General features: G+C 42.6%; 1 protein-coding gene across 30 annotated transcripts in view; it reads left to right on the forward strand.

Moving 5' to 3' along the window:
• Positions 1 to 13,061, forward strand: part of GPHN (gephyrin) — a 231,199-nt gene extending 218,138 nt beyond the window's left edge. For 12 of the 30 annotated variants that reach the window (XM_072115197.1, XM_072115192.1, XM_072115193.1 and 9 more), the window contains 15 exons: positions 286 to 348; positions 2,040 to 2,082; positions 3,334 to 3,471; positions 4,292 to 4,384; positions 4,550 to 4,605; positions 4,876 to 4,995; positions 5,473 to 5,531; positions 5,622 to 5,775; positions 6,305 to 6,426; positions 7,129 to 7,216; positions 8,197 to 8,270; positions 8,521 to 8,584; positions 10,584 to 10,691; positions 10,852 to 10,948; positions 11,884 to 13,061. In XM_072115197.1, the coding sequence (XP_071971298.1) occupies positions 286 to 348; positions 2,040 to 2,082; positions 3,334 to 3,471; positions 4,292 to 4,384; positions 4,550 to 4,605; positions 4,876 to 4,995; positions 5,473 to 5,531; positions 5,622 to 5,775; positions 6,305 to 6,426; positions 7,129 to 7,216; positions 8,197 to 8,270; positions 8,521 to 8,584; positions 10,584 to 10,691; positions 10,852 to 10,948; positions 11,884 to 12,017 (1,413 nt within the window). In that variant the 3' untranslated portion in view covers positions 12,018 to 13,061. Of the gene's footprint in view, positions 1 to 285; positions 349 to 2,039; positions 2,083 to 3,333; positions 3,472 to 4,291; positions 4,385 to 4,549; positions 4,606 to 4,875; positions 4,996 to 5,472; positions 5,532 to 5,621; positions 5,776 to 6,304; positions 6,427 to 7,128; positions 7,217 to 8,196; positions 8,271 to 8,520; positions 8,586 to 10,583; positions 10,692 to 10,851; positions 10,949 to 11,883 lie in introns of all 30 variants that reach the window. The other 18 variants (XM_072115194.1, XM_072115198.1, XM_072115202.1 and 15 more) reach the window with 3 other exon arrangements.
• Positions 13,062 to 14,615: the final 1,554 nt, after the last annotated feature.

Genomic DNA, 14,615 nt, shown 5'->3' on the forward strand with positions numbered 1-14,615 from the left:
TAATTTATTAAGCTATTTTTTTTTTCTTATCATTTATGTGGTATTACCAACAGTTCGTCATGCTCCATCAACAGCATCAATTGTAATGTCCAAATAGCCGGTCAAGGATATCCATTCTATTCCAGTACATGTCTATACGACACACACTATCAAAAAATTTTGTTTGGAGGTCAACGATAAATTGTGACGTAGCTAATCTGTGAGCCAACGTGTCTGCGACTGAATTCAACAATCTGCTCAGTGTCTCTGCTCATTTTCAATCTTTTGTTTTTGTCCATGCAATAGCTCCACTATAAATTGGAAGGGCTTAAAGATGAACTCAGGAGGAGTAGAGGCTGCGAAACAAGAGTAACTATTACTGATCAAAGGAGCTGCTTCCATTCGCAAAAGAGATGCTTTGCGCTATGAGTTTGAGCTCCTTATTATATTTCGTGAAGATTCCTGACTTTCATTTTACCTCCTTAGCGCTGTCTTTCCACTAACATTTTTCTCTTATTAGCTTTTCTCTTGTGTCCTTTGGATATATGTTTTTTTTCCACGCTAGTTCTTTACTAGTCTACTTGTTTATTTTTAGGACTCTTTTGTGTTGTTCTAGTTTCATTTCTCAGTTCTAAACTTGTTTATTTGAAGCACTTCTCCTCACGTTGTTCTGTACTCCATGTGTTACCTGTCCAACCATAATGTCCATAGTTTGTAGGAGGTGTTATTTTTGTAGGTCCAATCTTCTCATGACTCTACTCCGCCATGATTCATTTTCATCTCCTTCATCTGTCCTGATTTTCGGTTCTGGCTTTGTTTTTTGAATTTAGAACCTCAAAAAGTTCTCTTATTAAGAGATTATCTTTCAAATGTATTATTTTATATCTGAATCGACTTCTTGTCGGGTAAGAACTTATCAAGAACAAGTATTGTTTTAGAAGGGCTTCCATGTACAATAAGTTTCGAAGACATGAAGAAAGAAAGTCCTGCTTTAACTTTTTTATAAAATTTTTTTGAATACACATTTCTGTCTTCTTTGGGAAACGATGTCTACAAGACTATGGTTGACACATTCGAGCCTTGACTTCTCTACTGTTGGTGATCAGTTTGGCCATCACATGACTTTTTTAATACCTTCTATTGATTTTAAATTCTAGTTAAAGACACTTTAGATACCTCCTATTACATACATTTTTTTTCCCCGGGACTCCTCAGTAATTTTAGGAGACGTCTTGCATTTACAGATTAGTAATCAGATAAAAGTTAAGTCTTCAGTTGTTGATACCATCATTGGCCAACTAAAAAGTTAGACGACAATTGCAAGCTTTCGAGACTATTCAGGTCTCTCCATCAAGCACGGGATTACTAATCCAAATTCGAGGAAATCAGATTTTAGACTCTGTGAAATTTAAAAAACAAACCCGAACCAAATCATGAGACATCCTGTCGATGAAATGTATCTGTTGCTTCTCAAAACATTGTTTTTCCAGGAAGGGCAATCATACACCCCCATTAGCTGCAACATTTCTGTCATATTCTGTCCATTACAGCAAGTAGGCTGTGTTGCTTGGTAGATTTCAACCTGTTGTGTGGATGTACATATCTTCAGTTTATGGGCTGGCTTCTACATGGATATGATATCAAAATAATTTATAAACTGATGGAAACTGTAATAAGCTGTACCTGTCTCTTTAGCCATATAGTGCTTTAATCCGGCTCACAAAAATATGGTCAACCGGGACATCATGTAATACAATCTAAAGAAAAGGTCCTCCTCATGACCATTTCTTCCATTTATACCATCAGAGACTTATCGGTGAATGCTTTTTATACACCGAAGATGTGTTTTCTTCGACTGTAATAATATTTTCTTCCTGAAACTTAGTGTAATCCTTGAAAATGAAGTCCAAGGAGCCCGCCCATGAATTGCCTTCCATGCTAGAAGGGTTGGAGCGCATTGTCAGACAATGCGTTACAAGTCACTATGGCATTAAAGGTGGAACACGCATGTTTTTTTCGACTGACATTTGTTGCTGATGTGCTGCTTGCTCTCTTCACAGGTCCAATCTAGATGTAGCAGCAAGGAAAACATCCTCAGAGCCAGTAAGTAGTTGTTAGATATGTCATTGAATATGTGTTCAAAAATGATGATTCGTTGAGGAGGTGTTTGGTAGCCGCCTACAGGAGACAGGCATTAATGTGTATGGTAAGGGTATGAGCCAAACCGCTTGTGTGTGGCCAACCTAAGACCCCTGTAGGCTCACACATTGATGAGCATTTCAATACCTGCTGCTGGCCTAATATTACACAGTAACACCCCCACCTTTCCTGAGTATAGGCCATTGACAGAAGGGGGTGTAAATTTTGGTTCTGAAGCAAAGTAATTGTTGAATGCGCATTTACAGTATGATAAAGGTTTATTGAAAGCAAAGATTATGTATAATGTATGTGTGTTTATTCATTTTTTGAATGTGTATAGGGTGATGGTTTCTGGCTGTTTGGAGAAGGGAGGGATGAGCACTTCTTAGTCAGTTAGAGATGGGAGGGGTGAGTTCTGCTCTGCCTTTTGGAGTGGGAACGGGTGAGCACTGCTTTGCCAGTTGGAGATGGAAGGGGTGAGTTCTACTCTGCTGGTTGGTAACGAGAGAGGAGAGTGCTCCTGTGCCGGTTGGAGTTGGGAGGGATGAGCGCAGCTTTGCCAGTTGACGATGAGAGGGTTGAGCGCTTCTCTGCTGGTTGGAGATGGAAGGGGTAAATGCTGCTCTGGTAGTTTGAGATGGGAAGGGTGAGCGCTGTTCTGCCGGTTGGAGATGGGATGGGTGAGCGCTGCTCTGCCAGTTGGAGATGGGATGGGTGAGCGCTGCTCTGCCAGTTGGGGATGGGAGTAGTTACTGCTGCTTTACCAGTTGAGGATGGAAGGGGTGAACGCTGCTCTGCCGGTTGCTCTAGCAATTAGAGATGGGAGGGTGAGTGCTGCTCTGCTGGTTGGTTTGGGAGGGGTGAGTGCTGCTTTGCCGGTTAGGGATGGGTGAGTGCCGGTTGAGGATGGGAGGGGTGAGCACTGCTCTGCCGGTTGAGGATGGAAGGGGTAAGCGCTGCTCCGCCGGTTGGAGATGGGAGGGGTTGAGTGCTCCTCTGCCGGCTGGGGACGGGAGAGGTGAGGGCTGCTCTACCAGTTGGAGATGGGAGGGGTGAGCAGCCGCCTTGGTGTGCTCATTGCAGCATGACCACGTCTAAAAGAATCCAATGGTGCCAATAAAATTACTTGCGAGCATGAGGCCTCATATGTCATTTTTCTGTGTACATAACAAATTAGGGTCTCTACAGAGTGCATCTCAATGTGCTTGGTTTCAGGTCACAGCGCCGTTGATATCACTAAGGTAGCAAGAAGACACCGCATGTCTCCGTTTCCTCTAACGTCCATGGATAAAGCCTTCATTACAGTCCTGGAGATGACTCCAGTTCTAGGGACTGAAATAATAAATTATAGAGGTACTAGATATGTTTCTTATACTAATTCATGATATAGTGATTAACAGATTTGCTGTAAATTGTCTACAATTACCATATATGATTAATTTAGCTTTATGTGAAGTCATTTTATTTTAATACCACATGTGTTAGGAACCTCTTTCCTATGTACATAACCCACATTTAATAACACTTCAAATAACCACCAATATGAAAAAATACTTAGGGTTAGCATGCTCTATCTTTTTGCGGTGTACGGCGCGGATCGGTGCCACGCTTGTGTGGCACCATACCGCCGCCAGGCCGCCATTGCCGTCTACGGGGACGTATATGTGGCCACAAATTTGCGGCCGCATGTACCTCTCCCCAGGCGGCCGTGTGAGTGAGCCCTTACAGTGCAAAACTCCCCTTGGCCCTCAGTCCTGGCCTGACAATTCTGAATCTCTCACCGGTCCCTGATCTTCCTTTTCCAGCTAAGGCTACATTCACACGAACGTGTGCCCGCCATACCGTAGCATGGCGGGCACACGTCGGCACCCGGGACAGGAGGAGGGGGTGAGCCCCTCTCCATAGCGATGTATGGCATACGGCGACATGTCCTATATTTCTCCCGGCTACGGAAGGGTACGGCGCCGCAACTAGAACAGTTTTACCTCAGACACTGTCCCCTATATATACATGTCATGAAAGTCATCACAAGTGTCACATTTCCATTAAAATATTCAGAATACATACTTTGCCCCCAGTTATATGTTTGTCTGCAATTTTCCTTCACGCTAAACTTATTAACCATACAGTGTCCTATAAACCCAAGATGATATCACTCCCATTCTTCCTGTAGATGGAATGGGCCGCGTTCTCGCCCAAGAAGTTTACGCAAAAGACAATTTACCACCGTTCCCTGCATCAGTGAAGGATGGATATGCAGTACGAGGTAACGCTCAAAGTCAACATTGTCGGTTTGAGAGATTAATCTTTTACATATTAATGAAGAGTTATGTAAGACAGAACATCAAAGACCTCCCTGCCGTCGTCTTGATCTTTCATGTCTTCTCCTTTCTTTTCCCCCGCTCTTTTATTTATCTGCACGTCCTTACAGCTGCGGATGGCCCTGGAGATCGTTTCATCATTGGCGAGTCTCAGGCTGGTGAACAGGTGAGATTTCTCCATGCATATTCATGTGTTTCCTATGTCATTATTTGACCCGTTTTCTCGAGATGCCTTGAAAGATGCGCAGTAGTGTAAAGTAAGCTGATGGAAATTGACAACGGTAGATAAAGCATCGTATTGGGCAGTATGGTAGCTGGAGGAGTGGAAACTGGACCGCTCTCTGTGATGCAGGATCGGGGTGGTGTCCGATGAGAAAGTAAATTATTACTGTTCAGCTCATTCTTAATTTTGGTTCCTTTTTTTTTTTTCTTACAGCCAACCCAGACAGTGATGCCAGGGCAAGTGATGAGGGTAACAACTGGCGCGCCAATCCCTTGCGGTGCGGATGCAGTCGTCCAAGTGGAAGACACTGAGCTGATTAGAGAATCTGATGATGTAAGAAACCCCACGACAAATACTCCTGCTAGAGTTTGTACAAGATTTATTATACTTATCAAGTTGGAGTCCAATAATATCTAGGTCAGTGGTTCTTCACCCTAGGGGTTTGGTGAGTTAGTCTTGGGGGTTCAGCGGAGCCTCCACCCCAGAGGAAAAGACACACACATATTTCATTTATCACTAAAGAAGGGTTTGGTGAATGTCCATATGAAGCTGGTGGGTTCGGTACCTCACACAAGGTGAAGAACCACTGATCTAGGTTATAAAAGAAGCGTTGCATCTCATCTTGCCATGGAGGGCACTTCAGCTTCATCACTTCAGATGATCGGAAGTTGAGGAAACAGAGGAGTGGAAACAATATAGCACAATGCTGTTTCTGTTATTCACCTCTATAGTACATTGACCTGGTGGTCGGGAGAAGAACTACCATCTTACATTTTACATATTTTCTTACAAATGTATACATTTTCGTAGGGGACAGAAGAACTGGAAGTCCGTATATTAGTGCAAGCCCGCCCAGGCCAGGATATCAGGTGAGACAATTTATCGTGACGTCTTTTCTTAAAACGTCTGGGTTCGCTCTTACGAATGAGTGAGTTGTTCTACGTGTATATATTTCTTAGGCCTATTGGGCATGACATCAAGAGAGGGGAGTGCGTACTGGCCAAGGGGACGCACATGGGACCCTCAGAAATAGGCCTCCTGGCAACGGTTGGCGTCACAGAAGTTGAAGTCCACAAGTTCCCAGTAGTTGCAGTTATGTCAACAGGAAACGAGGTTTGTATAATATCACATACACGTAGAGAGATAGAAAACATGTACATACACAGATCTGTATACAATATCTGCCTTCCATACAACCTACATATACATAAGGACATCGGGGGGAGATTTATCACAAGTTTCTGAGGTAAAACTGTTCTAGTTGTCCATGAAAACTAATCATAGCTCAGCTCTGATTGGTTGCCATGAGCAACTAGAACAATTTTACCTCAGACACTTCTGATAAATCTCCCCCGATTATCGTGTGGATCCAAATCACCTTCCACAATCAATGTTCACATAATATCATAATGATTAATAGTCTTATGTAAAAACTGGCACAATTTGGGACCATTGCTATTTTGCAACAACCATTTTATTCCGCCCTTAACACGTTTGAAAGAAGTGGACGGAGATGGAGAATGGCTGGGAGGGTCACCTGACACAATACCGGTGCCGGCCCCTTACTGGACCTAGATTTCAATCCCAAAATGGTTGGAGTATCTTTATATTAGCATATTCCTCATTATTATACGTTTTACAGCTCTTAAATCCTGAAGACGATCTTATGCCAGGGAAAATTCGTGACAGCAATCGCTCAACTCTTCTAGCAACAATTCAGGAACACGGCTACCCCACCATCAACTTGGGTATTGTGGGAGACAAGTAAGTGCAAGGACACACAGTGCCACGGCTGGATACCACATAGTATCTGCAGTCACAGATCCCTGAGGTCATTGGGGGCCTAAGGATCCAGTGATCTCTAGCACATATAAATGATGATTGGATGGTGTTCAAATTGGTTTAAAGGGGTTATCCGGGTTTAAATTTTTTTTTATGTCCGGGCTGGGGAAGGCTAGTTAAACATAATAAACATGTACTTACCCCCTCCGGCGCCGCCATAGTCCCGCGCCGCGGTCCCTTCGATCCGTGCCCCTGTTTGTTTACAGGGGCACGGAAGCCGCGCACAGGGAGCTTCCGGTCCACGATGTGGACGGCTCCTCCCATCCGTCCCTATCTCTCAGCGTTGTAAGCGCTGAGAGATGGTGCACATGGGAGCTTCCGGCCGTCCGGAAGCTCCCTGTGCGCCGGTGTAATGAAACCGGCGCACAGAGAAGACCGGCCGCGGCGTGGGACATCGGCAGCACCGGAGGGGGTAAGTACATGTTTATTATGTTTAACTAGCCCTCCCCAGCCCGGACATAAAAAAAAATTTAAACCCGGATAACCCCTTTAAAGGGGTTTCTCTTGACGTCCCCTTTAAACTTTTTGGTATGCAGTTTACACTAGGATGTTGACATTTAAGCGATGTATTAGTAACTCAGATTAGGGAATGGGTTCTGACGGGTCTTGTTTCTCCACCTCCAGCCCGGACGACTTACTAAATGCCTTAAATGAAGGTATCAGCCGTGCTGATGTTATTATCACTTCAGGGGGAGTATCCATGGGAGAGAAGGTAAGACGCACCATTCATCATATCACTGTGCAGCGAGTTATGGTAGATTAGGCTGTCATGTGGCTTAGTAGCTTAGTAATTCTATTGTCTTTCTGCGATAATTATCCATGTGACAGATATAATATTAATGAAGTAGATGGGCAGCAAATTGGTCTACTCTACTGTAACCTGTCATTTTACACATAGTATTCAATCTACAAGCAGGTTATAGAGCAGGAGGAGCTGAGTAGATTGTACATAGTGTCCTATCTGCAGACAGCATGTTATAGAGCAGGAGGAGCTGAGCAGATTGTACATAGTGTCTTATCTGCAGGCAGCATGTTATAGAGCAGGAGGAACTGAGCAGATTGTACATAGTGTCCTATCTGCAGACAGCATGTTATAGAGCAGGAGGAGCTGAGTAGATTGTACATAGTGTCCTATCTGCAGGCAGCATGTTATAGAGCAAGAGGAGCTGAGCAGATTGTACATAATGTCCTGTCTGCAGGCAGCATGTTATAGAGCAGGAGGAGCTGAGCAGATTGTACATAGTGTCCTATATGTAGGCAGCATGTTATAGAGCAGGAGGAGCTGAGCAGATTGTACATAGTGTCCTATCTGCAGGAAGCATGTTATAGAGCAGGAGGAGCTGAGCAGATTGTACATAGTGTCCTATCTGCAGGAAGCATGTTATAGAGCAGGAGGAGCTGAGCAGATTGTACATAGTGTCCTATCTGCAGGAAGCATGTTATAGAGCAGGAGGAGCTGAGCAGATTGTACATAGTGTCCTATCTGCAGGGAGCATGTTATAGAGCAGGAGGAGCTGAGCAGATTGTACATAGTGTCCTATCTGCAGGAAGCATGTTATAGAGCAGGAGGAGCTGAGCAGATCGTACATACAACACTGTGTTTTCATTGTGAAAAGTTTCTTATTGATGACCCTTGAGAGCAGTAGGTACTGAAGGCTGAAATAAGGGTTGTGTGATGTCTTCCTTTTTCAGGATTACCTTAAGCAGGTGCTGGATATTGATCTCCATGCACAAATCCACTTTGGTCGAGTATTTATGAAGCCAGGGTAAGGAGATATAACACTTCCCTCAGATATATGTGAATACTGATACAGCTAATGGTGTTATATATAACATGTATATTTTCTAGTCACTCCCAACCTTTATGGTATAGAAGAACGGTGACTTTTACCATTTTCAGCCGTGTTGGGTTTAGTGGGCAGCCCTTCCTGTCACCTGGACCCCTGTAGAGTCCTTCCCCAGAATCATGAGAACCTTCATGTCCTGAGCAGTAACCAGACCCGCTTTGTCTTGCAGCCTGCCTACCACCTTTGCCACCTTGGACATTGATGGGGTTAGGAAAATCATATTTGCACTCCCAGGTAAGTAGTTCTATCAAAGTTTCTTTGCTGTTTTTTAGCCCATATTTTGGGACCTCCATGCACTAAATCTTTGTGATCAGACTGTCAGGAGTGAGATGGTTAATACTACACAGGCTGTGACAGTGTTTGATGTACCCAAGTAGAAATTATGATCTGCAGCGTGAGAAAGCTAATTGCTGCCCATTGGATTAAGGCAAGGCCTCCAGCGATAAGGGAATATAAGGATAGGGTTAATAACGTTATTAGACTTGAATATGGAACAAATTTGAAAAGAAACTCCATTGCTAAATTTGAGAAAATATGGGGGAAATGGATGGATGTAGCAGGACTGCCATCACGATCACTGCTCCAACTCAGAGCGAGTTTGCAATATCAACTGTCTAAGTGGATAATTGGAATAGAGTGCCTTGGGGCGTATTAGCCCAGTCCTTGGGAGCTGACTCTGGGGTGGGGAAATGGGGGGGGGGGGGATGTTCTGGGTCATTGCAATTTAATTTAAAACACAGAATCTGATACGGTCAAAATGTTTTTTGATTTGTGTACAATTTTATTTCAACTGAGTGACACTGTCAATATACCATGTAATATTTGTACAACTTCTACATGTAACGTATTAGATTGCCCGAATTGTAATGCATGACCACTTGTTTTGTTCGTGTTTTAAAAAAACAAAATAAAAAATCATCTGATTTATATAAAAAAAAAAAAAATTAGGATCTGAAATAGTTTTACATCTGTTCAGAGGCACAAAGTTTGTCAAATTTCAGGAAAATTTACCAAAATGGGACTTCTATTAATGAGTCGTCTAAAATATAGGGGTCAGAAAAAGTTCCTCAATCACAGGATAGAGGATGAATGTATGATCATGGGGGTCTGACTACCAAAACCCACCGTGTTTCACAGATTGGGGATCCCAAGTCCCACCATCCGCTCCATAACAATGTGCTGACCCCTATATCCTTCTTTGGACTGTCCTGTAAACCAAGTGACAAGTCAATGGACCACAGGATTCACTAACAGATAGCTCTGCTACAACCATACACTCACACACAGCTCTGCTATTTTGTTCACTCACACTTGTGCTACAACCATTCACTCACATACAGCTCTGCTGCAACCATTCACTCACTCACACACACATCTCTTACTACATTTTCTCGCTCACTCAGGTCTGCTACATACATTTACTCACATGAACACACTCAGCGCTGCTACATCCATTCACTCTCTCACACAAACACACACAACTCTTCTTCATACCCAGTCCTAGCTGCATCTCACCTGGCAGCATGAGAAGGTTTAAGGACCTTGCAGTGATGCATGAAGCATGGGATCAGTCACATACTTCTGACATCACTCTAGGTCCTGTAGTAATACTTATGACGAGACAGCTGGGAGAGAGTAGCGCTGGAGGTTCTGCTCTCTCGGGGGTCAGGTGAAATGCTTTGTCAGCTCTTCACCTGATCTCCAGGACAGCAGTTAGAAGGATTTTTTTCCTGCTTACAGATGTGTTTTATAGTCTAAAAAATACAGTATGTCCTTCACTGCAGTCTATAGGACTTCTTAAACCCAAAATTCCTGGTAGGATGGAGTGCGGAGTGGTCCACCATTCTGTGAATAGTGTGGGGGAGTCAGATCACTGCTATATCCTGTGGGTGGGAGGTAAATGTTTGACTTTAATAGTCGGGTCATATCAAAGATCCTTCTATGTAGCTGGACCTATAACCATTCAGATAACAAATATAAGGAGTTATAGGAGAAGATTTGATATGGCCACGATATTCTGCACTATGGTCATGAAGAGGTCAACAAGAAGAAGACCTTATTGATCAGAATCAGGGCTCCATTTACAAGATTGAAAGGGGGGGGGGGAATCTATATTTACGTGTCACTAAATCAAAGTTGTATAATGGATTTATTGCCATGGTGTGTTACACAGGAACGACCCCTTTTACTACCCGTCAGGTCCTGACTAATGGTCTTTATATCCTATTTATTGTAGGCAACCCTGTGTCCGCAGTAGTTACCTGTAATCTTTTCGTCGTACCAGCACTAAGAAAGATGCAGGGAATCCTGGATCCAAGACCTACAATCATCAAAGCCAGGGTATCTACACTGAGTACTATGATGGGACATGGGCTTATCTACATGGTCATGGCCACCACACCACCATCCATTATCACCAATGGCTTGTCTGTTCTTCTTAATAAAAGGGTGGGAAGATGGGGCGACTATGACTATATATTGTATATTTTCTGTATTGCAGTTATCTTGTGATGTAAAGTTGGATCCTCGCCCAGAGTACCATCGCTGCATACTTACATGGCATCACCAAGAGCCACTGCCTTGGGCACAAAGTACAGGTTTGTATTGGCGACACTATTAGGTGGATCTACTAGAGCTTAGAAGATAGACTAGTTCAGACTCGCAACTCCAACACCCCCAAAGTAAAGAAAATATTTAGGAAAATGTGCTATAAGAAGCATTGAAGTCAATATGTTTATAAACTGTAGAATTATTGGATGTGGTGTTTAATGGAGTAAATGGGGTGGGGGTTGGAAACAGGAAGGAAAATTACTCTGAGGGGGTCTGGGGGATATCTAAGGGGGGCATCAAAATAGAGTGTCCTACCTTGCTCCACCTCTCACGATGCTGCTGCGCCCACTGCTGGAAGTGCTGTGGGGCCACGGGATGTACATTGACCAATCAGTGGCCTCCTGGGTCTGGGGTGATCAGCATTATCCAAAGAGAGTCCCATGACCCCCTGTCAGTTCTGGTCAGAAGACTGGAAGTGCCAGCAGAAGAAGGGTACACTTTGGGGTTTGTTTGTTTTTTGCATTCCCTGACCTGTACCTAAAGAGGTTTCCGGAATTTGGCAAAAATACTGTTTTGGGGTAGGCTACATCAGATATTATAAGTGTTTCCATACATTCTTGGGAGCTGTGGCTGGGTTGGAACACAGTGTACTTTGGCTCTTGCTTTGTGCACGAACGTCCAGTTCAGCCAGAAGTGACGGGTTCATGGGACGAGCATCAGAAAATCCCTGGTCTCATCGAACCACAGGACATGACTCGTAAGTGACATCCTGTGATCTGAAGAGAGCAAGGATCATCTGAAGAGGCTCCAGTCCCGGGCCGTATAACCAAAGTTTCGGCCAGTGGCAGGAAGTTGGAACTAAAGTAGGGCAAGTAGACTTTGCTTAATTTTTGACACACCAGCCACAGCCCTCAAGGGCCACTCCATACGGTAGGGTGTCTCGTCTTTTGCCTATCCTCATGTTGGTGCCTTCCACACACAGGTAATCAGATGAGCAGTCGCCTGATGAGTATGCGCAGTGCCAATGGACTGTTGATGCTACCTCCAAAGACAGAGCAGTATGTGGAACTACACAAGGGAGAGGTGGTGGACGTCATGGTCATCGGAAGGCTATGATGACGAAAAAAAAACGCCTGAAGAAGAAGAAGAAGCAATCGATGCATGTCCACATATCATTGACTGTATCCTGTAATATGCAACGGCACAGCTAGTTTTTATGATTTGGATAAAGTTGATCAGTGTAGTCAACATCTTGAACTAAAAAAAAAAAATTTCGACAAAAAACAAAAACTGACTTTGAGGAGAAATAATAATAATAAAAAAAACTGAAAAAAATATCTTTTTTTTCCAAAAAAAAAAAAAATTATATATATATATATATTATTGAAAAAAAAAAACAAAAAAAACAAAACCTTATTCTGATTATATCAAAGGCAACTTTTCCTTCATTGCAATTGCTTTGTGTGTAAAATGCTAGGTCTAATAGCAGTAGCTTTTAGTAGACAGCGGTAGATGCCTGCGAAAGTTGTGTTTCTCTCATCCTTAAAGTACAAATACTTAAGCTCTTAACCGAGGCTGTCTGCTTACTTTATACTAGCGTAGATGACACTGCTCCTTCCCTTATCAGTATGCTTCATACCCGCTTCACACCAGAGCTCTGCTTGTTCTTTATCTTGTATAACGTGTTGATGTGCACAGTGCCAAAAGCCAAGTGGTTGCGCCTGGATGAAAGACTCCCATCTTCTTATAACAAAAGGAGGAGACAAGTCCTGGCGATCACTCCGCTCAGTACTTATTGGGGGGCAGTAACCTTAAATAAAAAAAAAAAAAACTTTTTTTTTTCTCTTTAAAACTTAAAAAAAAAAAAAACTATTAAAAAAAAATTGCTTCCTTAAGTGCTGACAGCCTTTTTAACCAATACATTTAAAAAAAAAAATGTACAGAAAAAAAAAAAAATCAAAAACTGATCTTGTACAGATTACAGTGTACCAGCATTCATGTGGAGACAAAAAAAAAAATTAAGAAGCAAAGAAACTATTGAAGAACTCTGTACCATAACGTTTTCTGTAATGATATTGAAACGAGATGAATTAAAAAAAAAAAAATCCTTGACCATTATTTAAAAAAAAAAAAGAAATAATAAAATCTGTTCTTCTTTTGTCTTATGGTTGTGAATTTAAAAAAAAAAAAAACTTATTAAAGAAAGGAACAAAAACACATTCATGATAATAATCATAAAGGGTCATTTCACTCCTCAGTTATTTCATTAGTTTTTTGCATCAGTTATTGGGAGCTAAAAGCTGGAGTTGAGGTGTGATGGAGAGATCTGCATCCATTTCTCCTGGATTTATAATAATAATTCCTTTATTTATATAGCGCACACAGATTACGCAGTGAGCTTGACAAATCAACCCCTGTCCCCAATGGGGCTCACAATCTAATCAATCTAACAGTATGTTTTGGAGTGTGGGAGGAAACCAGAGGACCCGGAGGAAACCAACGCAAACACGGAGAGAACATACAAACTCTTTGAAGATGTTGACCCTGGGACTTGAACCCAGGACCCCAACATTGCAAGGCAGTAGTGCTACCCACTAAGCCACCGTGCTGCCCCATTTATTTTTAGGGATAGGGGACCCCAAAAGTTTGGTTTACCGGTAACAGCCAGTGCCGATCATTGCTGTTACCCTTTAAATGGCAACATGATTTTCCTGAGGATCTTCCCCAAACTCCCCACCCCCAAGGCACCATTTTAAGAGCTAAAGCCGTGGCCACTTATCAATAAATCTCTTCCATTGGACATGTATCTGCATGTATATGTACCTGTTCTCACCATGCTGCCTATACAGGGCTTCCGCTCGCTTATTCCTTCAATCCGTCCTAATGGCGTCACCCACTGTGTCTCTTTTTCTCAGAGTCCGTCTCACTGACAGACACAGGAAGAGGGGAGGGGGAGGGAGCAGAATGAGTCATAACTATCCTGCCACAGCTCCTCCTATTCATCAGAGCTCCAGCAAAGATCCAGGGAAAGTTTACAGTAAGTAGAAGAAATGCTGAATCAATTAACATTTAGGGATTATTAAGGGCACATGGGACCTTATGAAAAAGTATCCAACCTCTTTAAAATGTGCTTGCACCATGGTTGTAACAAGTGAGCGTTGAGCCTAAAGGGCTAAACTGAACTTCTAGCTAGGAGCCAAATCCAAAATGTTCTGCAAGAGCTCCAACATCGTAGATTTAGGTCCACTCAACATTACTCATGATAACTGATGCAAAAATCTGTAGGAATAACAAAAATGGGAACTTGCCTTAGTAAACAACTGGCATTTAAAGCCACGATTTACATTTCAATTATTTCCATATTTAAAAAATTCTCAGCATTCAGGTAAGTTCTTAGTTTAATTTCAATGCAGTTCACTTTGTTGATGTAAAACTTGTATGTTTGTATAGTCAAAATCCAGACACATACCGGTATATATATATAAAGAGGTTGTCCAGAGGTTGAAAAACATGCCTGATGTCATCCAAAAAAAAAAGGGCCGCACCTCAACTTCATGTGGACTAGGTCCAAGTAATACGTATTCCCTTCAATGGCCGTGAAAGTAACTATCCCTTAGCATTATCCTTTCTCCACAAAATTCTATGACAGGCACAGCACGGTGGGTAACGTCCTCCTTACAATCACCAAACTGATGATTATTAAAATATCAGAGT

The sequence above is a fragment of the Engystomops pustulosus genome, chromosome 7 (assembly GCF_040894005.1).
Source record: "Engystomops pustulosus chromosome 7, aEngPut4.maternal, whole genome shotgun sequence".
Taxonomy (NCBI): Eukaryota; Metazoa; Chordata; class Amphibia; order Anura; family Leptodactylidae; genus Engystomops; species Engystomops pustulosus.